The sequence below is a fragment of the Pipistrellus kuhlii genome, unplaced genomic scaffold, assembly GCF_014108245.1.
Source record: "Pipistrellus kuhlii isolate mPipKuh1 unplaced genomic scaffold, mPipKuh1.p scaffold_m20_p_58, whole genome shotgun sequence".
Classification (NCBI taxonomy): Eukaryota; Metazoa; Chordata; class Mammalia; order Chiroptera; family Vespertilionidae; genus Pipistrellus; species Pipistrellus kuhlii.
In genome coordinates, this window is record NW_023425560.1 from 745279 (window position 1) to 759013 (window position 13735).

The 13735-nt window shown below is 40.2% G+C and overlaps 1 protein-coding gene across 3 annotated transcripts; it reads right to left on the reverse strand.

Annotated features, from left to right (window-relative positions):
• Positions 1-1937: 1937 nt before the first annotated feature.
• Positions 1938-13247, reverse strand: HAUS3 (HAUS augmin like complex subunit 3). Of its 3 annotated transcripts, XM_045573993.1 has the most exons (6): positions 13172-13247; positions 12570-12606; positions 11175-12228; positions 8784-9223; positions 5160-5388; positions 1938-2265 (listed from the first exon to the last, which is right to left on the reverse strand). In XM_045573993.1, exons 3-6 carry the CDS (start codon positions 12081-12083, stop codon positions 2032-2034), a joined length of 1812 nt encoding a protein of 603 aa, XP_045429949.1. In that variant the 5' UTR covers positions 12084-12228; positions 12570-12606; positions 13172-13247; the 3' UTR covers positions 1938-2031. The 3 variants fall into 3 exon arrangements, with proteins under 3 accessions (XP_045429949.1, XP_045429950.1, XP_036273050.1); XM_045573994.1 differs by lacking the exon at positions 12570-12606 and having other exon boundaries at positions 13172-13188; XM_036417157.2 differs by lacking the exon at positions 13172-13247 and having other exon boundaries at positions 12570-12683.
• Between the last annotated feature and the right edge of the window lie 488 nt (positions 13248-13735).

Here is a 13735-nt window from a genome sequence, read left to right on the forward strand (position 1 = left end):
TTGGCTCAATGGATAGAGCGTCAGCTTGGGGACTGAAAGGTCCCAGGTTCGATTCCGGTCAAGGGCATGTACCTTGGTTGCGGGCATATCCCCAGTGGGGGTGTGTGCAGGAGGCAGCTGATCGATGACTCTCTCTCATCGATGTTTCTAACTCTCTATCTCTCTCCCTTCCTCTCTGTATAGAATCAATAAAATATATTTTTTAAAAAGCAGCATTTGATGTAATAACTGATAAGCTACTTCAAATTATTTCATACCAACTCTTAAAATTAGCTTCTATTTGTTCAAATACACTTGTTATCCAGACTATTACAGTCCAACATTTTTTTCACACCAAAGAAACTAAGCTGAAACTGGTTCGGCTCAGCGGATAGAGCGTCAGCCTGCAGACTCAAAGGTTCCAGGTTCAATTCCGGTCAAGGGCATGTACCTTGGTTGCAGGTCCAATCCCTGCCGCCAGTAGTGGCGTGTGTGGAAGGCAACCAATCAATGTCTCTGTCACATCATTTCTCCCTCTCCCCCCACCTCCTTCCACTCTCTAGGATCAATGGAAAAAATATCCTCGCTCCTTGGGTGAGGATTGTTTTTAAAAAGCATCATACATCCTTTGAGCAAGCACTTCTAAGAAATTTTGAAATTTCATTTGAAAGTCATTCATGGGTACTAAGTCACACTGAAATTAAAGCAGCACTGAAATGTCTTACAGAAATTCTGAGGCCCCAGGACCCTGTCTGTAAAATGAACAATGAGCCAAGGAGACTTGACATTTGCTGTGGTCTAAGTAAGAGCATTAAGACTCCAAGTCTATAGTGGAAAATGATGAGGGAATCGTCAGAGTGGCAGAATTTTAGTTTACAGTCAAATAGACTTATCTATCCATATATTAAGCTTACAGCTTTAACAATGCTGATTCAAAGTTCTACAAAATTTAAAAACATTTAACAGCAGAATATTTCTATTTCTTAAAAGATTAGTAAAGGAGAGATAAAACTACTTTAAAAAAAAAAGACAGAACCCTATACACACACTTTCCTTTACAGTACATACATTTTCACTTAAGGGAAGAACTGAATGGCTTCTCTTTGGCGCATCTGAATTGCCAGCGTGACTACGCTTACACTTTGAGGCTATTAAGTAAAGTAAGGGTGACTTGGACATAAGCACAGCTGATCCAATAACCAAGACAGTTACATGACTAACAGGCAGGTAGCACAGTGTAGATGTGCTGGATAAAAGGATGATTCACATTAGACTACACAGAGCAGGTGTGCATGAAATTTTATGAACTAGTCTAACTGGCGTAGCTCAGTGGTTAAGAACTGACCTATGAACCAGGAGGTCATGGTTTGATTCCTAGTCAGGAGGTAGCTGATCAATGGTTCTTTCTCAATATACATATTTTATTATTTTAAAAAATATGTATATTTTTAAAAATAATAAAAAAACTTATGAACTATTTCTGGAATTTCCCACATAGTATTTGCAGCCTATAGTTGACTGTGGGTAATTGAAACAGCAGAAAGTAAAGCTGTAGATAAGGGGACAGCTACTGTGATGTGTTTTCCTTATAAATACAAAGTTACCAGGACTAAGTGGCACTAAGCAAATGTTCAAGTCATAGTAAGCACTGGTACTCTGAATAAACATGTTATAGAAAGAAAAACAACAAACTGATATACTTTTTTAAAATATATTTTTATTGATTTCAAGAGAGGAAGGGAGAGGGAGACAGAAACATCAATGATGAGAATCACGGATTGGCTGCCCTCTGCACACCCTCTACTGGGGGTCAAGCCCGCAATCCAGGCATGTGCCCTTGACCAGAATCGAACCTGTGACAAACCCTTCAATCCACAGGATGAGACTCTACCCACTGAGCCAAACCAGCCAGGGCAATATAATACCTGAATTCATTAAATGTTCCATTGACCTCAAACTTAAATTCTTAGCAGTGTTTATTAGCTATATTCTCCTAATATGTAAAACATTAAAACATAGCATATGTAGTAAAGCTTCATTATGTAGTAATTTTCATTCTTTGAGATCAGCAGCCTTAATCTTTGATTGGTTTTCTAAATTCTCCACGATCTCTTTCAGATAATCTTCATCTTTACAAAAATATACATATAATTCTCTTTCCATTTGATGCAGTTTATTAGATGCCAAAATTTTTCTTTTTGTCTTTACATCAGCAAGAATATCAGTGAGAAGATGATTTAACTTATTCAGTTGAGACTCAACTTGATGAAACTGCTCCGTTAACTCCTAAAAGGAAAATTAAAATGCTTTTAATGCAAAAGCACTATTTGCAACACCATAAATTTAAAATGCAACTTATATGGAAAAAATGTAAATGATGTAATCATTCCCACCATTTTAACAATAAATGACCCTCAATTAAAAATCCATAGTTTTAATATAAATTTTATGTAAAATCAATTACAGCAGCTCCTGATAGCAATTTTAAGTGATTCAAAGCAAACTCTTCTTCCCTGAAGAGTATCTGTTATATAAAAACTGTTCTGTATGCTCACACTTTCAACAAATAGTAGTATTACTGAATGCGTACATGTTCTAAGTACTGTTTTACCTCTATGGATTGTAAGAAAGAACACCATCTCCTTCATAGAGCTTACATTCTGATTAATCAAACCTTGTGTTAACCTAATCTCTATTTATTTAGACATTAAGAGAAACTGAGAAAGCCTTGAAATAAAGAATACCAATGAAAAAGAATTACCTCAACAAAAATCTTCATTTTCCCTTTTCCCCCCAAATTGTTGAAGATAAAACTATACAATACTCTACAATCCTTCTCACTTCCTAACATTAAAAGCAGCTTATTACCAAGTTTCCATGGCGGTCTAACCAAGTATTAACAGCCAGTATTCCTTCCCAAAGAGGTTCTCAGAAAACCTGTAGCTCTACCTCCCTCATAACCTTCCTCAGGTTCCCAGCATGGTTATAACCTGGGGTACTTGTTATGAATACAGATTCCTATACCTCACTTCACTCTAAATTACTCAAACTCTGGCCCTGGCCGGTTTTGCTCAGCCCACAGATGAAGAATTACTGGTTCAATTCCTGGCCAACGGCACATACCTTGGTTGCAGGTACCTGGCCCTAGTCTAGGCAAGAGCGGAGGCAACCAAATGATGAGTCTCTCTCACATCAAAGTTTCTTTCTCTCTCTCTCCCCTCCCCACTCTTCTCTCTATGTCACTTTAAAAATCAATGGAAAAATATCCTCAGATGAGGATTAAAAAAAAAAAAGTAAATTACTCAAATTCTGCAACAGGACCAGGAAGCTGTATTTCAACAGGCTCCCTGGTAATTCTAATAATAACCTTTTAGCCAGTTGTATTATCTTCTTTGGAGAAATATTCCTTGAAGTCATTAGCATACTTTTTAATCTGACTATTACTTTTGTTTGTTTTGATATCACCAACATTCTTAATGTTTATTGTAGAAAAATATAGACTACAACTTTGAGTCAAAAACTAACATACAAGGCCCTGGCCAGTTGCACAGTGGTTAGAGGAACAGCCCTTGGGTTCAATTCCACAGGTTCCCCAGCACCAGTACTGGTGGGAAGCGGCTAACGGATGTGTCTCTCTCAGGTGGATGTTTCTCCCTCTTTCCCCCTCCCTCTCCTTCCTCCCTTCCACTCTCTATAGAAATGAATGGAAAAATATATATTCTAATGAGGAATAAAAAAAACAACCATACAACATGGAATAATTGGACTAAATGTGGAGCTTTAGAAATACCATATTTAAATTGGCTATTTTCCCCCTTTTAATGTATATTTAAAATACGATAAAAATTTATCTACACCTAAAAGATATAAGTATAAAATAAAAAATCTAAGTAAAAATGTATTGTGTCAGTTTAATAGAAAGTTTTTTTCTTAACAATTCATAAATTGATAGTATACCATATGATCAATGATTGACATTTAAATTATACTGGTGGCTTTAAAAAGCAAAATGGCAGTATCAAAGGGGAAAAGAAGTGCACATTCAAGAAAACAAATAATCCTACTTCCAAGAATTCATCCAAATGAAAGTATTCAACAACAAAAGGCTATATATATATGATCTCATTCAAGACCAAACAAGAAAAAGACTATCACAGTATCTAGCAATGGTGAATTGGTTACAGAAATTATGACACAATAATTAAATCAACAGATTATTGTAACATCAAAAATTAAGAAAATTATTTAAACTTGTGCTATGGACATATCCAAAACTGAATAAAGAACACTGGTAAGTTTACTCAGTAGTAGGTTTTCTTCAGGTAACATATACTCATACTTTACTTGAGTATCTGACAAAACCAAAAAATAAATAAAAATAATTTGGAGATCCAAGATGACAGTAGAGTAGGTGGAAGTTATACTTACCTCTCCTCCCAGGACGAAACTGCAATTACAACTAAATTATAGAACAATCAAACTGAATAAGCAACTACATCAAATTAAAAAGTTTTTGTGGCCCTAGCCAGTTGCTCATTGGTTACAGGGTCAGCCCACAGACCAAAGGATTGAGGGTTCAATTCCTGGTCAGGGCACATACACTTTTCAGTATTTCTCTCTCCAAAAAATAATAAATAAATTAGAACATATCCTTGGGTGAGAATTAAAAAACGAACAAAAAAAGTTACTGAATAATGCATATAAAATAATATTATGTATATAAAGCTCAAAACATATAATATAGTCTAGGAATATATATCTAATAAAACTGCAAATAAAAGTAAGCATAGAGAGGAGGACACCAGTAGGAGGAGCATTATATCACTAAGTATACACAGTATTTTAAAAATATAACTCTAATCCTGTATTTGCTAAGGCAGGTGAAAAAAATACAGGGGTGGTTTTATAATTGCTATTTTAATTCTTAGCATTAGTATTACATTTTCTTGTATATCTGAAATACTTCATAAATTTAAGAATTTTGTGTACACTATAAAAACTATCTGAAAAAAATGTATCTACATGTGAACAAAAAATATGATATGTAAAAAAATAAACTCTGCATTAGGGCAATAGGATTTGGGGTAATATTTTCCTCATATGAACATTTTCTTTAGTAACCTTTTACGATGAACAATATTTTTAAACCATTTTGAAATACTTGTATGGCAAGCACCCACCTGATCACTAAGCAAAGGCTGGTTTCCTCCTTGATACAAAACATCACAAAGCGTGTCTACATCATTATTCAATTTGGACAGAAAGAAAGAATGTTCTTGAGCAGATATTGCCAATTGGTCTTGTACTAAAGAAACATCCTGTTTTAATTTCTCAGCCACTTCCTCCAGGTTTTCATGGGTTATAAACAATTCTTTCTTCTTATTCTCTCCTTCTAAAAGCTGATGAAGCCTAAAATGTGAAAATAAAAATTAGAGAAAGAAACCCTAAAGTCAGTACAGTTTTCAAAATTACAATCCACTATATGGGGGCATCTTTTGGGATAGCTAACAACTTTAAAAAATATTAATCTGGCCAAAACCGGTTTGGCTCAGTGGATAGAGCGTCAGCCTGCAGATTGAAAGGTCCCTGCTTCAGTTCCGGTCAAGGGCATGTACCTTGGTCGCGGGCACATCCCCAGTAGGGGGTGTGCAAGAGGCAGCTGATCAATGTTTCTCTCACATCGATGTTTCTAACTATCCCTCTCTCTTCCTCTCTGTAAAAAATCAATAATATATATATATATATATATATATATATATATATGAATGTATGTTAATCTGCCTGCTGTTAAACCAAGCAACTGAAAACATTCCAACTACTATCTTGCTGAGCCAGCGTGGCTCAGTGGCTGAGCGTCAACCTATGAGCAGGGAAGTCACTGTTCCATTCCCAGTTCTTAGTCAGGACACAGGCCCTAGCTGCAGAGTGGGGGAGAGAGGGTTCAGCAGTAGGGGGCATAAAGGAGGCAGCCAATCAATGTTCCTTTAGCATGGGGGTTTCTCTCTCTCTCTCCTTTGCCCTTTCTCTCCAAAATCAGTAAAACATTTTTTAAGTAAAATATTTTAAAAGTAAACAACAAAAAGCTACAGAAATAGTAATAGCCAACTTGCTATTTCAATCTTGATAACCCAGGAAGCCACTTTACTACTTCAAACATTAATGGAAGGAAAATCCTACTGGGCAAATGGAAAACTGAGAGACAGCATTTCATATCTGATAAAAAGGGTCTGCTCTTTTCCTTATACACACACACACACACACACTCTTAAGACCAGTGCATGAAATTCATGCAGGGGTGGATGAAAGGGGGAGTCCCTCAGCCCAGCCTGTGTCCTTGGGCCTAAACAGGCAGTCAGACATCCCCCTTGCAATCGGAGATGCTGCATGCACCAGTGACCATACTTTTCATACAGGTAAAAGGCATCTTGCTGTTGTATGGGCAGCTATATATTTTTGCCCTGATTATAAAAAGTAGTACATAACATGATCCTTCTGAGGCAGTAGTACCATTTCCCCCATCTTGTAGGTGGAAAAGTGAAGCAAAGAGAAGTAATGGGCTTTGTCACACAGTTATAAGTGTCAGAATCAGGCTGACCACAAAATGTGCAAGCCAGAGTCCATGCATGCCATCGCTGTATCATTGTTTTTTTCAATGTTAGAGTAGCCTTGCCAGGTTTTAATTTTAAATCTAAGAGACTGTTCCCAATATATAGGGTAGAGCCCCTAGACCTGGCCAGCAATCAGAGCCAATCTGTGGGGCGACTGGTGGGCAGGGCGATTGGGGGGGCCTCCCCCCTGCCTTGGCTGGTGGCCTGGCACCACCTGCTGGCCAGTCCTGCCCCCCAATTGCCACTGCTAGTCACCTCCCCATGGTGGTCAGTGCACATCATAGCGACTGGTTGTTCTGCCATTCAGTCAATTTGCATATTAGGGTTTTATTTTATAGGATATAATTATATATGTAATATATATTTTGTAGAGCTGATACATATTTAATTTTAACAAGTTGCAACAGATTTCATAAAACTAGTCAAGCCCAAGACTTTGTTCTTGTGGGAACTACACAATTCCAGAGGACAACATTCACATAAAAATCATGATGTCAATGCCACCCCCTGAAATTTTGCAATGAGGCAGTCCTATCTAGGCCCCTCGTTTCATTAAACACACACACACACACACACACACAGGATTAGATGATTTTCCTCTTGTCCTAGAGAAAAATCAGGAGTTGGATCCAGATTTTTTTTTAAATCTTATTTGTTTTTTAATAAAGAGAAGACAGAGAAAATAGTTTCCCATAATCTCATAGTCCTAAGAATACCTGTTGATATTTAAATTCTTCTCTTTTGAATGCTTTTATATCTTCCATCTTAATAATATAAATATAGTCACCATTTCTTGACTAGTTACTATGTCCCAGGTGATTGATTTATTTAAGCCTCACTACAACCCTATGTCATAGGTATTATTAGCCCTATTCTGTAGAGCAGGAGTGAGGGATACCTGGCTTAGGGCCGAATAAGGCACACAAAATCGTTTGGTCTGGCCCTGCCAAAGCATTAGGGGTGAGTTAATTAAATGGTTGACCAAATATAGTGGACTGATTTTTAAGCTGATCATTTTGTATGGCCCTCAAATTATAAATATCCAAATGGCCTTTGGCAGGTAAAAAGGTTCCCTATCCCAGCTATAGAGAAATGGATGTAAATTCAGGAAGTATACTCAAAAAGTAACTTGTCCAAAGCCAGACAACCAGGGTGTGTCTGGGTCTCTCCTCAAACCCAAACCAGGCAATCCCAAGGCCAGTGCTATAGATACTGCCCTATTCAGCATCCCAACATCTGTCTGAAAAACAAAACTCATTTCCTTCCTCATCCAAGATAGGTATTTAAACCTTATATTTCAGAATACAGTTAACAATATCCCAAATACAGTCCCTCAAAAAAGGAGCATCATTAATATTTAAATGAACAAACTTGACTGTCACTTTAAAACCATTAAAGATGATTTGATTTTTCAACCATGCATTGGACATGGATCCAGATTTTTGAGAACTTTGCTTTTGTTAGTTTTTTAAAAGTATATTTTTGTTGATATTAGAGAGGAAGGAAGAGAGAGAGAAATAGAAACATTAATGAGAGAGAATCCTTTATCGGAAGCCTCCTATACACCCCAACTGGGGCTCGAGCCCTCAACCCAGGCCTGTGCCCTGACGGGGAACTGAACCATTATCTCCTGGTTCATAGGTTGATACTCAACCACTGAGCCACACTGGCCAGGCAAGGCCTTTGACTACTTTAGCCTTCCAATTTCAGTATCTATATCATCAATTGCTTACATTCAGAAAAAGTGGGGAGCTAGCATTCATTCTCAGTGATTTCACCTGACACAAAATTGAAGTCTTCCCTCTCTACTGCTACCTTCTCCAAATGCAGTCAATTCTCTATCCAGCAATACCTATTGTACATAAGCTATATTCAAACTTACTGATATAAACTCCTGCCCCCAATCTGTAATAAGGCATCTAATGGTGTTAAAGATGATTAAGACCTGGTATATATTAATTCCTCCAACCCAATTCTCTCAGCTCCACAGAAGCTACTTTCACATTTAACCTGAAAGGTAAAGGGAGCAAGTAATTAAAAAAGGAAAAAGAGGCATATAAAAGTCGGAGAATAAAAAGGCCAAAAATGGAGTGCAAATAGTTTTTTAACCTTCCACAATTTCCACTCAAACTTTCTCTAGTATTTTACAAAATTAAAGGGAAAATAATTACTTACAACAGAAACAATGAAGCATACCTGTGAGTAGAATAATCCTTGGTATCAATGGTATTCCTTGGATTTACCTGCTGAGATACTGATGGGTCAGCTAGCATTTCTAATTGCTTGTGGAGCATCGTATTACTTTGACTAAGTTCATGAACCAATTTTTCAAGTTGACGATGTATGTCCCAATGCTTTCTCATTTCAATTTCATATGATAACTGCAGAAGTTCAAACGATGCCTTTTGCTTTATCAACTGATTTAAAACGAATTCTTGTCTTGCTGTATAATAGTCTTGTTTGGCAATCTGCAGATCAAAATCTCCCTTCACAACTGGCATATTCAATAACTGGGCATTCTTTTTTACCACAGCAGGCAAACTTTTGTCTTTTATATGAGTAATCTGTTCTTTGAGTTTCAGAATCTGAATGTTCAAGCTAGAAATTTTAGCATCCAAATCATCTTTTCCAAGAACCTACACAAAGAAAGCAATTATATTTCAAACTGTAAGTATAAAGTTCAAATAGTTTTAAAATTATTTTCACTTTCCATTTTAGATTAGCAGATAATATGGTCAATAATAAACAATTTCCTATTAGCAAAAGCCAAAATCACAGTTTAAAAAGCGTGGACCAAGTCAAGGGTAAAGCCAGTATGAACGGCGAAACTTTAATGCTATTACTACCTTATGTAATATATATATACAATATATATATATATACAAACACACACACACACACATATACACATACGTACAGTAATGTTTGTCAAAATAGGGATTTTTTCATTCTTGTCAATAAAAATTATTAGCACACTACTCGCTAATTGCAAATGTATGCTATTTCAATTTTTCTCAAAATTAATTACTAGCTCGTTTTTTTTCAGGTCTAAAGAAAGAACGAAGCATGTATAATGGAATCCAACTCTGAAGACAAAAGAATTTTCAAGCAATTGCCTGTAAACCTGGCTGTTTAAATTTTCAAATTTCCGTCTTTAAAAATAAAGGTTCTTTTTTTATCCTTAAAAAAAAAAAAAAAATTAATTACTAGCTCTTCTCCTAGTTTGTCAGCTGATTTTAACAATTCTAACAAGTCTTTAACAGGACTTCATACATTATTCCAAAGTTTGTCAGTGGTAGTAACTGGTATTCAGTTTCAGAAAGTTGTTTGTTTTTTAATTTATTTTATTATATTTTATAAAGAGGAAGGGAGAAGGAGGAAGGTGGAGGGGGAAGATGAGAGAGGCAGAGAGGACAGAGAGATATCAATTTGTTTTACATATCTGTTCATTCATTGGTGGATTCTTGTGCATGCCCTGACCAGGGACCAAACCAGCAACCTTGGCACATGGGGCAATGTTCCAAACAACTGAGCTACCCAGTCAGGGCTCAGAAAGTTGTGTTTTTACTCAACTATCTAGTGGTTAAATTATCAATAAAGCAAAATGTCCAAGACAGCAAACAACTATCTGCAATACGGCTAAACATTCTCAACAAAGAATCAGGGTTTCCAGTCCACTGAACTGGGTCTCTGACTTCACTAGCACTATATTCTAGTCAGAGCACACAAGGTAGAATACAATAACACAGCAACAGGCTCTTTTCTCATAAAAATAAGGTTTACACATCATAAAAAAAGGAAATTTCAGTATCTGAAATCGACACAATTTCAAATTTAGAATACAAAAATACTTTTGTTTAAAATTACAATAGTTAGATAGCCGAAACCGGTTTGGCTCAGTGGATAGAGTGTCGGCCTGTAGACTGAAGGGTCCCAGGTTCGATTCCGGTCAAGGGCATGTACATTGGTTGCGGGCACATCCCCAGTGGTGGGGTGTGCAGGAGGCAGCTGATCTATGATTCTCTCTCATCGATGTTTCTAACTCTCCATCCCTCTCTCTTCTTCTCTGTAAAAAATCAATAAAATATATTTTAAAAAATAAAAAATAAAAAAATAAAAATAAAATTAGATAATTTTGGTTGGGACTATAATTACTATTTCTGCCCTCCACTAATATGTGGATCTATTTGTATGAAACACTAACACACATCACAACTAAGCACTGAACAAGAAAATGTAATGACTTCCTATAGCCTCCTTCCTAAAACACTTTATTTTTATTTATTTATTTATTTTAAATATATTTTATTGATTTTTTCAGAGAAGAGGAGAGAGGGATAGAGAGCTAGAAACGTCGATGAGAGAGAAACATCGACCAGCTGCCTCTTGCACACCCCCTACCAGGGATGTGCCCGCAACCAATGTACAATACATGCCCCTGACCGGAATCGAACCCGGGACCCTTCAGTCCGCAGACTGACGCTCTACCACTGAGCCAAACCGGTTCCGGCCCTAAAACACTTTAATATCTACTATATCCATTACCAAAAATTATAATATTAATCCAGCCTAATTTCTCATACTTACTTTGCTAGTGAAGCTATGAAGATTCTCCTCTGCCCATTTTATACTTGATTTCATGCTCAAGTTACGTGCTTTCATGTGAATTAACTGATGTTGAGCACAAATGTATGCCAGCTGCAGCCTAGCCATCTCTAGCCGTCTCTCCTCAAGGACTTCTTGGTTGTCATAAATAGATGGTGCCTGTGTATCAAAAAGCTGAAAATTTTCTTCATTTGAACTTTCGAATACTTCTTGTATACCCTGAAAGAACTGTTTTTTGGTATACGAGGTTAATGCTGCTGTGCAATGCTCTTCTTGGCTGAGGTATTTTTCCAAGGAAATCTGAGATAAAAACACTGGAAGATTTGTCCCTTGACTCAGATTGGAAGGTATGAAGAACACCATCAATTTTGCAACTCCATCTGTTAGAGCCTGAAGTTCATTCTTAATCTTAGTAGTCATAGCATTTAGAATACCTTGACTCTGTTTCAGCTTCTTAGTGGCTTCTTCTTCTTTAGCATTTAACCTCAGAGATTTGTGCCTAGTTACTGAAGCCATCAACTGACATTTATTACGTCGCTGAATTTTTAGGTTCTTTAATTTTTGCAGAGTTCGAACCTCATCCTCTAATTTCTCTAGGTCACTGTCATCCAAAGTAGGTATCTTCAAATTAGAAGTTTTACAGGTTTTAAGAGCTTCATCCAATGCTGCTCCTTCTAGGATGGGCTTGCCGGATTTTTGAAGAATGCTGAAAGCTTCCAATTCTTCTTTAGACAACACGTTCTGTTCATTCACTGTCCCACAAAACCACTTCAAAAATGACTCACCTTCAACAGTCTCAAACAACCAGTCGAAATCTTCCCCATTAAGAACATCAGCTTTGGGATAACCAATTTTTTTTAATGTTTCCACAAAGTCTTTTCCGCAACTCATGATTTAACTCGCCAAATTTTCTGTAACTGATATGGGTTTACGGTACTGATATTTAGAAAATAAATCCAAATACAAACAGAGCTAATTTTATGTTAAGTCCATAGAGAATGGGGAAATATTTTTAGAATATATATAATGGTTTATCCTAGGGGAGAAAAAAACAAGTGTTAGACCACAACGAAGGCGACTTTGACAGGACAAGGCAGATAAATATCCAACGACACTGGTAACATCTAACCTAGAGGGAGTAGCATCGGAAACGTTGGACGGGAAAGAGACAGAATGAGCACTAGGGTGTGACTTAAGCATGTGATAACGAAAACCTCCCGTTTTCCCAAAGCAGAGCGGTCCAAACACCTGCAGTGTCTAGAGCAGCAGATCGTTTGCAATTCAAAACGAAGACTGAGCAGCGCGCCCCTAAGCAGCCTCCCTCCCGGCCCTTCCTAAGGAAGAAACAGAAATAAACGCGGTCAACTACAAGCTCACCTCAGCGGCCGAACCCGTCTCCGCCTGACAGGATCGCCTGGTGCCGGGAAAACGGAAGCGTCAGACAGCACGGAAGACCTGAGCCGCGGGGGCCTGGCATTGTTCCCCCCGCCATCTCCCCAGTCTCCGCGACATCACCCACCCACCCACCCTCACCGGCGGCGGCTGGTCTCTGTCCTTCGCTTTTGGCGCGTAAAACACACCGAGTCCGCGCCCGGACACGCTGCACGGCCCGCCAGGGACCCTGGCTGCGCGGCGCCGGGCGTCCGCCCGCGTTTCCCCCTCCCCGCCGCCCCGAGCCTCAGGGCCAGCGCGGGACCCCACACCCCGCCCCGCGTCCGGGGCTCTCCCGCCCGCACCCGCCAGGTCCCCGCGCTCCCCGGCGGCCCGCCCCGCTGTCACCCCGGCCGCCGCCCCTGGCGCCTCCGCCTTCCCCCGGGGCCCCTGGGCCCCCCGGCCTCCCCGCCGCCGGTCCCGGCGAACTCCGACTGCCGGCTCCTCGCGCCCCTGAGAGTCCCAGGGGCGTCCGGACAAAGGAGGAGGCGGCTCCCTCAGCCACGCGTCCCCGCACAGCCCGGGACCGCGAGGCCGACGCCGCCCACCTCAGGAAGCTCAGTCCGCGCCACCGCCGCGCTCCGCGCCTCGCCTCGCACTGCCTCACGGGAGCGCTTCGCCGCGCGCGCGCAGAGGACCCGGTCGGAACCGCGGGGCGACAGTCTGCGCAGGCGCAAAATAGACCGCCGCGAGGCCGCAGTAGGCGGGCAACTACTTTCAGGGCGAGCGCTGATTGGCTCCCCTCCCGATGCGGGGCGGGGCCAGGTGCTTGGGGGCGGGGCTGAGGCCTCGCGGAAGGTGGGCGTCGCGGTCCCGTGGGCTTCGAGGCCCCGCCTCACGCAGCCCCGGGCTCTTCGCGCGCCGCGGCCTCCTCCGCCCAGACCAGCCGCCCGCACTCCCGGGCCCAACCCCGCCCCCTGACCGGAGGCTTTGCGGCGACAGCCCGGCTGTCGGGAGCGCAGGCGCAGCCAACCTGATCGCTCGCCTGCTGCGTGACCCGGCTGCCCCGGCCCCGCACCCGTGTCCGGTCAGAGCCCCTCGGAGAAGGCGTGGGGCGTGGGAATGCGCGGTTCCTGAGTTTGAAGCGGTGCCTGGGGGTTACAATCTCATGA